This window comes from Loxodonta africana, chromosome 20 (assembly GCF_030014295.1).
Source record: "Loxodonta africana isolate mLoxAfr1 chromosome 20, mLoxAfr1.hap2, whole genome shotgun sequence".
Lineage (NCBI taxonomy): Eukaryota > Metazoa > Chordata > Mammalia > Proboscidea > Elephantidae > Loxodonta > Loxodonta africana.
In genome coordinates, this window is record NC_087361.1 from 62,984,271 (window position 1) to 62,997,286 (window position 13,016).

Here is a 13,016-nt window from a genome sequence, read left to right on the forward strand (position 1 = left end):
TCTCGAGTTCTTATAATAGTGGTCTCATAAATATTTGTCATTTTGCAACTAATTTCACTCACTATAATGCCTTCCAGATTCCTCCATGTTATGAAATGTTTCATGGATCATCATTGTTCTTTATCAATGCATAATATTCCATTGTGTGAATATACCATAATTTTTTTATCCATTCATCCGTTGATGGGCATCTTGGTTGCTTCCATCTTTTTGCTACTGTAAACAGTACTGCAATGAACATGGGTCTGCATACATCTGTTCATGTAAAAGCTCTTATTTCTCTAGGATATATTCCAAGGAGTGGGATTGCTGGATCGTATGGTAGTTCTAGTTCTAGCTTTTTAAGGAAGCACCAAATCGATTTTCGAAGTGGTTTTACCATTTCACATTCCCACCAGCAGTGTGTAAGTGTTCAAGTTTCTCCACAACCTGTCCAACATTTACTATTTTGTGTTTTTTGGATTAATGCCAACCTTGTTGGAGATGGAATCTCATTGTAGTTTTGATTTGCATTTCTCTAACGGCTAACATCATGAGCATTTCCTCATGTATCTGATAGCTACCTAAATATCTTCTTTAGTGAAATGTCTGTTCATATCGTTGGCCCATTTTTAAATTAGGTTATTTGCCTTTTTGTAGTTGGGGTTTTGCAGTACCATGTAGACTTTAGAGATCGGGCACTGATCTGAAAAGTCACAGTTAAAAACTTCTTCCCAGTCTGTAGGTAATCTTTTTACTCTTTTGGTGAAGTCTTTGGAAGAGTATAGGTGTTTGATTTTTAGAAGCTCCCAGTTATCTAGTTTCTCTTCTGAATTGTTAGTAATGTTTTGTATACTGATTATGTCATGTATTAGGGCTCCTAGCGTTGTCCCTATTTTTTCTTCTGTGATCTTTATCTAGATTTCATATTTAGGTTTTGATCCATTTTGAGTCAGTTTTTGTGCATGGTGTGAGGTATCGGTCTTGTTTCATTTTTTTGCAGATGGATATCCAGTTATGCCAGCATCATTTGTTAAACAGACTGTCTTTTCCCCATTTAACTGACTTTGGGACTTTGTCAAATATCAGCTGCTTATATGTGGAGGGATTTATGTCTGGATTCTCATTTCTGTTCCACTGACCTATGTATCTGTTGTTGTACCAGTAACAGGCTGTATTTACCGTGGCGGTATAATGGGCTCTAAAATCAGGAAGAATAAGGCTTCGCACATTGTTCTTCTTTTTCATTACTGCTTTCCTGATCCAGGGCCTCTTTCCCTTCCATATGAAGTTGGTGAATTGTTTCTCCATCTCATTAAAAATGTCACTGGAATTTGGATTGGAATTGCATTGTATCTACAGATTGTTTTTGGTAAAATAAACATTTTTACAATGTTAAATCTTCCTATCCACGAGCAAGGTATGTTTTTCCATTTATGTAGGTCTCTTTTGGTTTCTTGCAGGAGTGTCTCATACTTTTGTCTCTATAGGTCTTTAACATCTCTGGTAAGATTTATTCCTAAGAACTTTATCTTCTTGGGATCTATTGTCAATGGTACTGATTTGGAGATTTCCTCTTCGATGTTCTTTTTGTTGGTATAGAGGAATCCAACTGATTTTTATATGTTTGTTTTGTATCCTGATACTCTGCTGAACTCTTCTATTACTTTCAGTAGTTTTCTTGAAAATTCTTTAGGGTTTTCTGTGTATAAGATCATGTCATCTGCAAATAGAGATACTTTTACTTCTTCCTTGTCAATCTGGATGCCCTTTATTTCTTTATCGAGCCTAATTGGCCTGGCTAGGACCTCCGGCACAATGTTGAATAAGAGTGGTGATAAAGGGCATCCTTGTCTGGTTCCCGATTTCAAGGGAAATGCTTTCAGACTCTCTCCATTTAGGATGATGTTGGCTATTGACTTTGTATAAATGCCTTTATTATGGTGAGGAATTTTCCTTCTATTCCTATTTTGCTGAGTTATTGTCATGAAGGGGGGTTGAACTTTGTCAAATGCCTTTTCTGCATAAATTGATAAGATCATGTTGTTCTTGTCTGTTTTATTTATATGATGGATTACATTGTTTTTCTAATTTTGAACCATCCCTGCATACCTGGTATAAATCCCACTTGATCATAGCGAATTATTTTTTTGATATGTTGTTGAACTCTATTGGCTAGAATTTTGTTGAGGATTTTTACATCTAAGTTCATGAGGGATATAGCTGTGTAATTTTTTGTGTGTGTGTGTGGTGCCTTTACCTGTTTTTGGTATCAGAGTTATGCTGGCCTCATAGAATGCATTTGGGAGTATTCTTTTCTATGCTCTGAAATACCTTTAGTAGTAGTGGTGTTAACTCTTCTCTGAAAGTTTGGTAGTCCAGTGAAGCTGTCCAGTCCAAGGCTTTTCTTGTTGGGAATTTTTTAATTACCTTGTCAATCTCTTCTTTTGTTATGGGTTTATTTAGTTGTTCTACCTCTGTTTGTGTTAGTTGAGGTAGTTAGTGTGTTTCTAGAAATTCATCCATTTCTTCTAGGTTTTCAAATTTGTTAGACTGCAGTTTTTTGTAGTAATCAGATATGATTCTTTTAATTTCAGTTGGGTCTGTTGTGATACTGCCCATCTCATTCTTTATTTGGGTTATTTGCTTCCTCTCCTTTTTCTTTTGTCAGTTTGGCCAGTGGTTTATCAATTTTGTTGATTTTTTCAAAGAACCAGCTTTTGGTCTTGTAACTCTTCTGGTTGTTTTTCTCTTCTCTATTTCATTTAATTCTGCTCAATTTTTTATTACTTGCTTTCTTCTGGTGCCTGAGGGTTTCTTTTGTTGCTCTCTTTCTATTTATTCAAGATGTGGGGATAATTCTTTGATTTTAGCGCTTTCTTCTTTGAATGTGTGCATTTTTTTATATAAATTGACCTCTGAGCACTGCTTTAGCTGTGTTCCAAAGGTTCTGATAGGTAGGGTTTTCATTCTCATTGGATTCTATGAATTTCTTTACTCCATCTTTAATGTCTTTTATAACCCAGTCATTTTTGAGCAGGGTATTGTTCAGTTTCCAGGTGTTTGATTTCTTTTCCCTGCTTTTTCTGTTATTGATTTCTACTTTTACGTCCTTATGGTCAGAGAAGACGCTTTGTAATATTTTGATGTTTTGGATTCTGCTAAGGCTTGCTTTATGACCTAATATGTGGTCTATTCTAGAGAATGTTCCATGTGCACTAGAAAAGAAAGTATACTTGGTTGCTGTTGGGTGGAGTGTTCTGTAAATGTCTATGAGGTCAAGTTGGTTAATTGTGGCATTTAGATCTTCCGTGTCTTTACTGAGCTTCTTTCTGGATGTTCTGTCCTTCACTGAAAGTGGTGTGTTGAAGTCTCCTACTATTATCGTGGAGCTGTGTATCCCACTTTTCCACGCTGGTAGACTTTGTTTGATGTATCTTGCAGCCCTATCATGGGTGCATAAATTTTTAATGTTTATATCCTTCTGGTATATTGTTCCCTTAATCATAATATAGTGTCCTTCCTTATCTTTTGTGGTGGATTTTAAAGTCTATTTTTTCTGATATTATTATTGCCACTCCTGCTCTTTTTTGATTGCTGTTTGCTTGATTTTTTTCCCCATCCTTTGAGTTTTAGTTTGTGTCTCTAAGTCTAAGGCGTGTCTCTTATAGGCAGCATATAGACGGATCGTGTTTTTTTAATCCATTCTGTCACTCTCTGTCTCATTATTGGTGCATTTAGTCCATTTACATTCAGCATACTTACGGATAGGTATGAGGTTAGTGCTATCATTTTGTTGTCTTTTTTGTGTGGTGTTAACAGTTCCTTTTTCCCACTTAATTTTTTGTGTTCAGTAGTTTATATAGTCCTTTCCTCTTATTCGTTGTTGTTCTGAGTCTCTTTTTTTTCTTGTATTTCATTTTGATGAGTAGGATTGTTAGTCTCCTTTGTGGTTTCCTAAATATTCACCCCTATTTTTCTAAGTTTAAACCTAACTTTTATTTCTTTATATTGCCTTGTCTTCCTCTCCATATGAAAGATCTATGACTACATTTCTTAGTCTCTCTTTATTGTCTTAATGTTGTCTTCTTTTACATAATGACATCGCTGTTTTGAGTGTTTTGTTTTTTTTTTTATCTTTAGTTTTGTGATTTCCCTTTCTGGGCTGACATCTGGTTGCTCTGTCCTGTGTTCTAGTCTTGGGTTAATATCTGACATTATTGATTTTCTAACCAGAGAACACTCTTTAGTATTTCTTGTAGTTTTGGTTTGGTTTTCACGAATTCCCTAAATGTCTGTTTATCTAGAAATATCCTAATTTCGCCTTCATATTTTAGAGACGGTTTTGCTGGATATATGATTCTTGGCTGGCAATTTTTTTTCTTCAATGCTTTACATAAGTCATCCCACTGCCTTCTATAGTGCATGGTTTCTGCTGAGTAGTCCAGGCTTATTCTTATTGACTCTCCTTTGTAGGTGACTTTTTGTTTATCCCTAAACGAAAAACAAAACAAAACCAAACCCACTGCCGTCGAGTCGATTCCAACTCATATCATAGCAACCCAATAGGACAGAGTAGAACTGCCCCATAGAGTTTCCAAGGAGCGCCTGGCGGATCTGAACTGCCGACCCTTTGATTTGCAGCCATAGCACTTAACCACTACACCACCAGGGTTTCCCCTTGTTTATCCCTAGCCATTATTAAAATTCTTTATCTTTGGCTTTTGGCAAGTTTGATTATAATATATCCTGGTGACTTTCTTTTAAGATCTACCTTATGTGGAGTTCGATAAGCATCTTGGATAGATATCTTCTCATCTTTTACAATACCAGGGAAGATTTCTGCCAACAAATCTTCAACAATTTCTTCTGTATTATCTGTTATCCCTCCCTGTTTCTGGAACTCCAATCATTTGTAGGTTATTTCTCTTCATAGAGTCCCTGATGATTCTTAGGGTTTCTTCACTTTTTTTAATTCTTTTATCTGATTTTTCTTCAAATATATTGGTGCCAGGTGTATTATTTTCAATCTCACTAATTCTGCCTTCCAGTTCCTCAATTCTGCTCCTCTGACTTTCCATTGAGGTGTCTAATTCTGTAATTTTATTGTTAAACTTCTGAATTTGTGATTGCTGTCTCTCTATGGATTCTTGCATCTTATTAAATTTTTCATTATGTTCTTGAATAACCTTTTTAATTTCTTCAACTGTTTTATGTGTGTGTTCCTTGGCTTGTTCTGTGTATTGCCTGATCTCCTTCCTGATGTCTTGAAGTATTCTGTATATTAATCTTGTTCAAACAATCATGGTCTGCTTCTTTATGTGATTTGATATTGACTGTTTTCTCTGAGCCATCTATAATTTATTGTATTAGTATATTTTGTTTGCTTACTGTATCCTAGCTTCTTGCTTTGTTTTGTTTCAATATGCTCAAATAGGTTGCTTGAGTGAGCTAGCTTGAAGCTCTAACATCCTGTCACCAGATGGCTAGAGCTATTATCAGGTATATCAGCCTAGGAGTCCATTCACTTTTCTTGGTTGTAAGGACTGGGAGATACTAGTTATCCTTGGACCCCTGTCATGGGTGCCTGGGTGACATGGGTGGAGCCACCAGTCCATAGGCCCCTGATGTGGATAGGTGTGACCCTGTTTAATATGCAAAGTGGTGTCAAACATTAAACACACCCCTCTCCACCACACAGCTGAAACAGTTGCAGTCTGCAAACAAGGGCCTATTCTGAAATAGGCCCACACAGGTCCATGCAGTGGGGGAAGTTATTCAATGTCCATGGACCGTTTGTGCCTGGACAGGAGCCACTTCTGTCCTGAGCTCCCCAGGTTAGTGGGGCTGGCAGACTACCTTTTCCCCCAATTGTGAATTTATTTCTTCTCCAAGGCTGGGAGAATGGCTCAGGACACTCAGCAGGCTGTATTTCAGGCTCAGGGAAATCGACAGCCACTGAAGCTGGGTTGGGAGCTGGGGGCGTGGTAAAATATACGCAAGTATTTAGCTTTTGCCGAGAGTACCGTTCTTCTTTGGTTCTGAAGGTGTGAGTAGGCTGTGCGGCTGTCTCTCTCTGAGGAAACTGCGGCTGGAATGCTACTGTCATTTATGGTTTTTGCTTAGTCAGAGCTTAGTCTTATTAACTCTCCTTTGTAGATAACTTTTCATTTATTCCTGGTTGCTCTTAAAATTCTCTATCTTTGGTTTTGGCAAGTTTGATTATGTAGTAGTTACTTTCTTTTGGGATCTGTGTGGGATTCAATGAGCATCTTGTATAGATATCTTCTCATCTTTCACGATATCAGGGAAGTTTTCTGCCAACAAATCTTCAACAATTCTGTCTGTATTTTGTGTTATCATCCCCCACCTCCATTCTGGTACTCCAAGTATGCGTAGGTTATTCCTCTTGATAGAGTCCCACATAATTCTTAGTATTTCTTCATTTTTTTTTTAAATTCATTTAACTGATTTTCCCTCAAATTAGTTGCTGTCAAGTGCTTTATCTTCAATCTCACTAATTCTAACATTTAATGCCTCAATTTTGCTCCTCTGACTTTCTATTGCATTGTGTAATTCTGTAATTTTATTGTTAATCTTCTGGATTTCTGTTTGCTGTCTATGAATTCTTGCAGCCTGGCAAGTTTTCTACTATTCTCTTCTATAGTCTTAATTTCCTGTTGCTTTGTCTGTGTGTTCCTTGGCTTGTTCTGTATTTTGCCTGATCTCCTTTCTGATGCCTTGAAGAGTTCTGTAATCTTTTGTATTCTACCTCTGGTAATTCCAAGAAATTCTCTTGCTCTGGAAGAGTCCTTGATTCTTTGTTTTGGGAACTTGCTGAAGCCATCATAATCTGCCCCTTCATGTGGTTTGCTATTGACTGTTGTCTATGAGCTAGCAATAAGTTATATTTGTTTGTCCATTGTGTCCTAATTTGGTTTTGGTATGCCCAAATAGGTTGCTCATGTGAGCTAGTTTGATTATTGTTGCCTTTGAAGCTCTCATGTCCTGTCACCAGATGGTTAGATCTGCTACTAGGTATGTGACCCCAGGTGTCCGTTTACTTTTCTTATACAGATTCAGCTCAGGTGTCCAGGAAGTCAGTCACCAAGTGTGTGATGCAGGCTCTCATCCACAGTCTTAGACCGGCAGGGGTGATTGGCATAGGCACAAGTATCTGGCTGCAGTTGGGGGTCAAGCTCTGGGCAGGGCAGGGGGCTGACGGCTGCCCCTAAGTGTCTGGGAGGAAAGCATGTCCCTGTTTCCAAGAGCGCATAGTAGGTGGGTTTCATAGCCGGACTATGGGCACCCTATGCTCTTAGCTGTAAGGATTGGGAGGACCCACTAATTCTTGGACCCCGGTCATGCATGCTAGGTTGCATGGATGGAGCCACCAGTCCCCAGATGTGGGTAGGTGAGGACCCTGCTTAATGGGCAGTGCGGTGTCAAATGTCATGAACCTGCCACTCCACCATATAGCTGATACAGTTGAAACTGGGCTTCAGATATATATCCTGTTGTACTATGCTAATGAGGGCATACGCTGTTGAAATGGGCCCACACAAGTCTATGCAGTGGTGAAAGGCATTGAAAGTCCATGGACCCCTAAAGCCTGTGCCTAAGCAAAGGAGCTGTGCCTGCCCTGAGTTCCCAGCTTAGGGGAGCTGGCAGATTATTTTTCCTGTTTGTTAACTTTTTCCCTCCCCGAGGCTGGGAGAATGGCTCAGGGTGCATGTCAGGTCTTACTCCTGGCCCAGGGGACACAGCAATCTCTGAAGCCAGCCCAGTACCCGGTGCAGAGTGGGTAGGAGGCAGGTAAATGGGAGAAAGGTTTTACCCAAACTGGTGTTTTTTTGATCCGCACGGTAGGTTAGATGCATGTACTTATCTTTTGATGACTAAGGACTGCTTTTCACTGGTTCTGGAGGTTTAAGTCAGCTTTCCACCACTTCGTCTCTCCCGATGTGGAGAATGCATCCTGAGTGCCATTGCGTGCCTCACCGCACACAGCCAACCTGGCCCGCAGGGTGCCAGTTCCTGCTGCGTCAGGTCTGGCAACTCCCTGCTGCTTCTGAACCATCTCTCCCTCCCCTGCTGCTCAGTCCAATTCCTCAACTTTGCCTTTGATGTTCAGGGCTCCCAGATTGTCATAATCAATTCACTCGTTTTTTTTCTGGGTCTTTGTTGTAAGAGGGACCACAGGAAGCATCTGACTACTCTGCCACCTTGGCCCCACCCCTCAAGTCTTTTTTTTTTTTTCTCTCCTTTGCTCCAGACTGGATGAGACCAATAGTTGTATCTTAGATGGCTGCTCATAAGCTTTTAAGACCCCAGACATTACTCACCAAAGCAGGATGTACAACGTCTTTATGAACTATGTTGTGCTAAATGATATACATACCCCTCGAGTCTATGGTCCTTTGCCTTCAAGCCTGGGCACTTCATTCCATTAAGATGTTTAGTTATCTCTAAGAAGTTTCCCTGACTGTGACTCTGTGTCCTCCATTGTCTACATTAATATATAAGGAGTACTTACAGTCATATATTTAGAGATTCCCACCACCACTGCTGTATCTACCAGTGGGTGTGCTCCCTTACACCTTCCCACGTCTCTTGGCGTATCTATGTATTCATTCATAAATTATTTGTTGGTACTATTGTTGGATTGTCTATGCTACAGTAGTTACCATAGCTGTCCTTTATTTCTATGTTCCTCAGTGTCCTCTCTTAACTTGGTCATGTTGTGCTGACTTCTCCCATATTGTGTATTACCTTTCCCTTCACCAATATTAACATGTATCTACTATTTGGTAGTTTTCCTTCCCTCCCTCCCCCTCCCATTCCTGGAAACCATCAAAGAATTTTTTCCTTCTGTGTGTAAACCTTTTGTTGTTACTTGATAATGGGGTCTCATACAGTATTAGTCCTTCTGTGGCTGACTTACTTCATTCATCATAATGTCCTCCAAATTCAACCATGTTGTGAGATGTTTAGTGGATTCGTCATTATTCTTTATCGTTGTGTAGTATTCCATCGTGCATATGTCCAAACTGAAACCAAACCCAGTGCCATCGGGTCAATTCCAACTCATAGTGACCCTAAAAGATAGAGTAGAACCACACCATAGAGTTCCCAAGGAGCACCTGGCAGATTCAAACTGCTGATCCTTTGGTTAGCAGCTGTAGCACTTAACCACTACACCATCAGGGTTTCCCTGTGCATGTATACCACATGGTTTAATTCATTCATCTGTTGATGGTCACTCAGATCGTTTTCACCTTTTTGCTACTGTGAATAATGCTGCCATGAACATGGGTGTGCAAATGTCTATTAGTGTCACGACTCATTTCTTTAGGGTATATACCTGGGAGTGGAATCATTGGATCATATGGTATTTCTACTTCTAGCTTTTTGAGGAAGCACTACATCATTTTCCATAGTGGTTGTACCATTTCACATTCCCACTAGAAGTGTGTAAGAGTTCCAATCTCCCCACAACCTCACTATAATTTGTTATTCTGTTTTTTAATTTGTGCCAGTAATTTCAGTGTAAGATGGTACCTCACTGTACTTTTGATTTGCATCTCTCTAACTGCTAATGGGAAACCCTGGTGCCATAGTGGTTAAGAGGTATGGCTGCTAACCAAAAGGTCAGCGGCTGGGATCCAACAGGCACTCCTTGGAAACCCTATGGGGCAGTTGTACTCTGTCCTGTAGGGTTACTATGAGTCAAAATCGACTCAATAGCTATGGATCAATGGGTTTGACTGGTAATGGTTACAAGCATTTCTTCATATGTTTGTTAGCAGCCTAAATATCTTCTTTGGTATTCATTTCCTTTGCCCACTTTTCAACTGCATTGTCTTTTTTCTGTTGTTGTTTAAGTGTTGATGTTTTCTATAAATTTTAGAGATTAGGCCCTTCTCAGATAGGTTGTAGCCAAAATTTTTTTCCTAATCTGTAGGTTCTCTGATAGTCATGGATTATAACCCATTAAATTAAAAAGGAGACTATGAATTCATACTGACATAAATTAATAAATGAAAGCACAGAGAATAACTTTATAGTGGAGAAGCCTGGCATATACCTTAAGCAACTGCTCAAAACTACCATCAGTAATGGGACAAATTGAAAGCCTGTGCCACCTGATGAGATGCACCGAGAAGGACACAGGATCACTTCTGTGACGTTCCTGCCCAAGATGCATAATCTGAATCTAATCACAAGGAAACATCATCTTACAAAATAACTGGCCTTTAATCTTCACAGTGACCTGGTCTTAAAAGCAAATGAAAACTGAAGTGCTGTTCCACAATACAAGAGACTAAGAGACATGACAACAGGAGCAATACGTAATTCTGAACCACTTCCTTTTGTTACATGGACGTTTGGCAGAATTGGGTTGGAGTCCAAAGATCACATGGTAATAAGCTGGCGATGGCAATTTCCTGACTTTGATGGTTTATTGTGGTTATGTAGGAGAATACCCCTGTTTATAGAAAATACACGCTAAAGGACTTGAGGGTGATAGGCCCATCAGGTCAGCAGTTCTCAAATGGTTCAGGAAGAAGAAAGGTCTTTGTTCCTGTATTTGTAATTTTTTCCATATGTGTGAGAATGTTTCAAAATAAAAATGTTTTTAAAGTGCTACATTTAAAACAACTTCCTCTTCACTGTTATCTGTTATATGATTCAAAAAATGGCTGTAGTAATGTTGGAAACTGTTGAAGATGGACGTACAGTGTCTGAACAAAATTATTTCTTCAAATGTTAGGGCAGAAACTAAAATGTGATTATAAGTGTGTTTTAAACTAAATTAAAACATTTTCTACTACTATCACATTGCTATCATAATTATTATCACTAATCAGTGAGTGAATGTATTTTTAAAGGTTGTATTAAAGTATTCAAGGTTTTTTAAAAAAAAAGCTTGGCTGCTGAAAAAACAATTTTGCAAAACCTGCTGTGATCCAAAATTAAGATGATATTCAGCAGCAAGAAGTATTCCAGTTTCTCATAACCAGTCTCATAACCAATGATGTGTACGCCCTATTTTAAGAAAGTGTCAGAGATGTCAAATCATAATTAAAAATTTATGGCTCACAAAAAGATTCACAAATAGAAGTTTCTTCTGTTAACTTCTTAGGGTTCTTCTAGCCCCTTCTTGACCTTGAAAGATGTGATTGACCAAAATGTGGTTTACATTGAACTTTTCAGGAACACATGACCTGAGAAGAAAGAAGTATCAGGTAACACTGAGGTTGCCAGATGCCCTTTTCTTGTGTCAATCCCTGTCTTATATTAGTAATCAGAACCGGGTCCAAATGGCACAGAATCAAGCATTATGTATCATGCCAAATGCTATTTCCAGTCCAATAACATCTCATTTTTCTCCAGTAATAAAGAGGTGGATGCTCTTCTTGGACTGCAGCATCTGTGCGGCCCGCTCCACACCGACAACGGCAGCTAGTCTCTGGGCATCGTACTTGGAGTAGAGAACAGTGCAGGTCCACGTGGCTTCCTCTCCTCTATTGGTGGCTTTCAGCATGTTACAGATTTCACTATAGAAGTGGGGATATGTTGGCAGTTCATAGAAAATCAGGTTCCTAATGCCTTTTATTGTATACCTGTTGGATTGGGAGAGAGGAAGAGATATATCCACTTGAGAAATGATTCTGTGGAAAAGCTACCTAAGAGTTCTATGGGGGCTGAGTTCACGCTGGCTGCTTCATGCTAATGGAAGAAAATGATAGCACAAATAACAGATAAGCCAAAGGATATTCTAAGAAGCCCTGGTGGTGCAACAGTTTAGTGCTCAGCTGAAAGGTTGGTGGTTCAAGCTCTCCCAGTGGCTCCACAGGAAAAAGACCTGACGATTTTCTTCCTTAAGGATTACAGCCAAGAAAACCCTATGGGGCAGTTCTACTCTGTCCCACGGGGTTGCTTTGAGTCAAAAATCAACAGAACAGCACCCAACAGCAACATTCTACCTTCAGCCTGAAGGGCTGATTTTTGTGTCAACTTATTTGTTTTCCTAAATGTTCGGCTTAAGATGATGAGATACATTTGCATTTCTTGAGCTTACCCCGGGTAGGCTGAGGTGTGATATGGAAGAACAGTAGACATAAACTGTAAATGCATTCCTACTAGTCTTTTCTTGTCACTATGGACATGTTAACTCCACAACAGATGTCCCAAGTTCATCCATTTACAAAATCCTGCCTGAGGACCCATTCAGCACTACAGGAAAGCAATTAGTTTCAACGGCTTCTGCATTTCCACCTCTTTCTAGCTACACACTGCTGCCTATGGTGGGAAAGGGGTGCAGACCCTAGGGCCTCGCCATATGGGTGGGGTTGAGGTCAAGTGTACCCTATGGTACTCCGTAACAAGATTTCTACATCCACGAGGCTCTGACTTTTCCTGTTAGACTATCTCATACACTGCCAATGTTAGATCCCTTGGGGATTCTATTCTGTTCACAGAGGACAAGCTTATCTTATCTTTCTATCTCACAGCTCATCTGGATTTCTCTAGAGACCCTCTTCTCCTAAACTATAATAACTGCAATCCATTACTTGGTTCATCTTTCAACATCACCTCTCCATAAGCAGGAATTCTAATTCACTTGAATAAACTATTTGACTTCATAATTTATCAAAACAAACTAAAAAAATAACCCCATTAGGAGATCTGCTTCTGCTTAGTATGTAGAAAATTCAAGAGATTATCATTCCCATACTAACAACAAGAAAAAACAGATAACTACAAAAGCACTCCTTTTCTTGAGCCCAAAGAACTGATGTCATGAGCAAAAAACCAGTAAACTGAACTCAGTGCTGATGTGTGTTTAAAAACTTGTTCTCGGGAGCCAAGATGGCGGACTAGGCAGACGCTACCTCGGATCCCTCTTACAACAAAGACATGGAAAAACAAGTGAATCGATCACATACATAACAATCTACGAACCCTGAACAACAAACACAGATTTAGAGACGGAGAACGAACTAATACGGGGAAGCAGCGATTGTTTCCAG

At 39.4% G+C, this 13,016-nt stretch overlaps 1 protein-coding gene across 4 annotated transcripts in view; it reads right to left on the reverse strand.

Moving 5' to 3' along the window:
• Nucleotides 1-11,240: 11,240 nt before the first annotated feature.
• Nucleotides 11,241-13,016, reverse strand: part of UTP25 (UTP25 small subunit processome component) — a 31,594-nt gene continuing 29,818 nt past the window's right edge. For all 4 annotated transcript variants that reach the window (XM_003410284.4, XM_064273243.1, XM_023548405.2 and 1 more), the window contains one exon: nt 11,241-11,606. In XM_003410284.4, the coding sequence (XP_003410332.1) occupies nt 11,363-11,606 (244 nt within the window). In that variant the 3' untranslated portion in view covers nt 11,241-11,362. The remainder of the gene's footprint in view (nt 11,607-13,016) is intronic.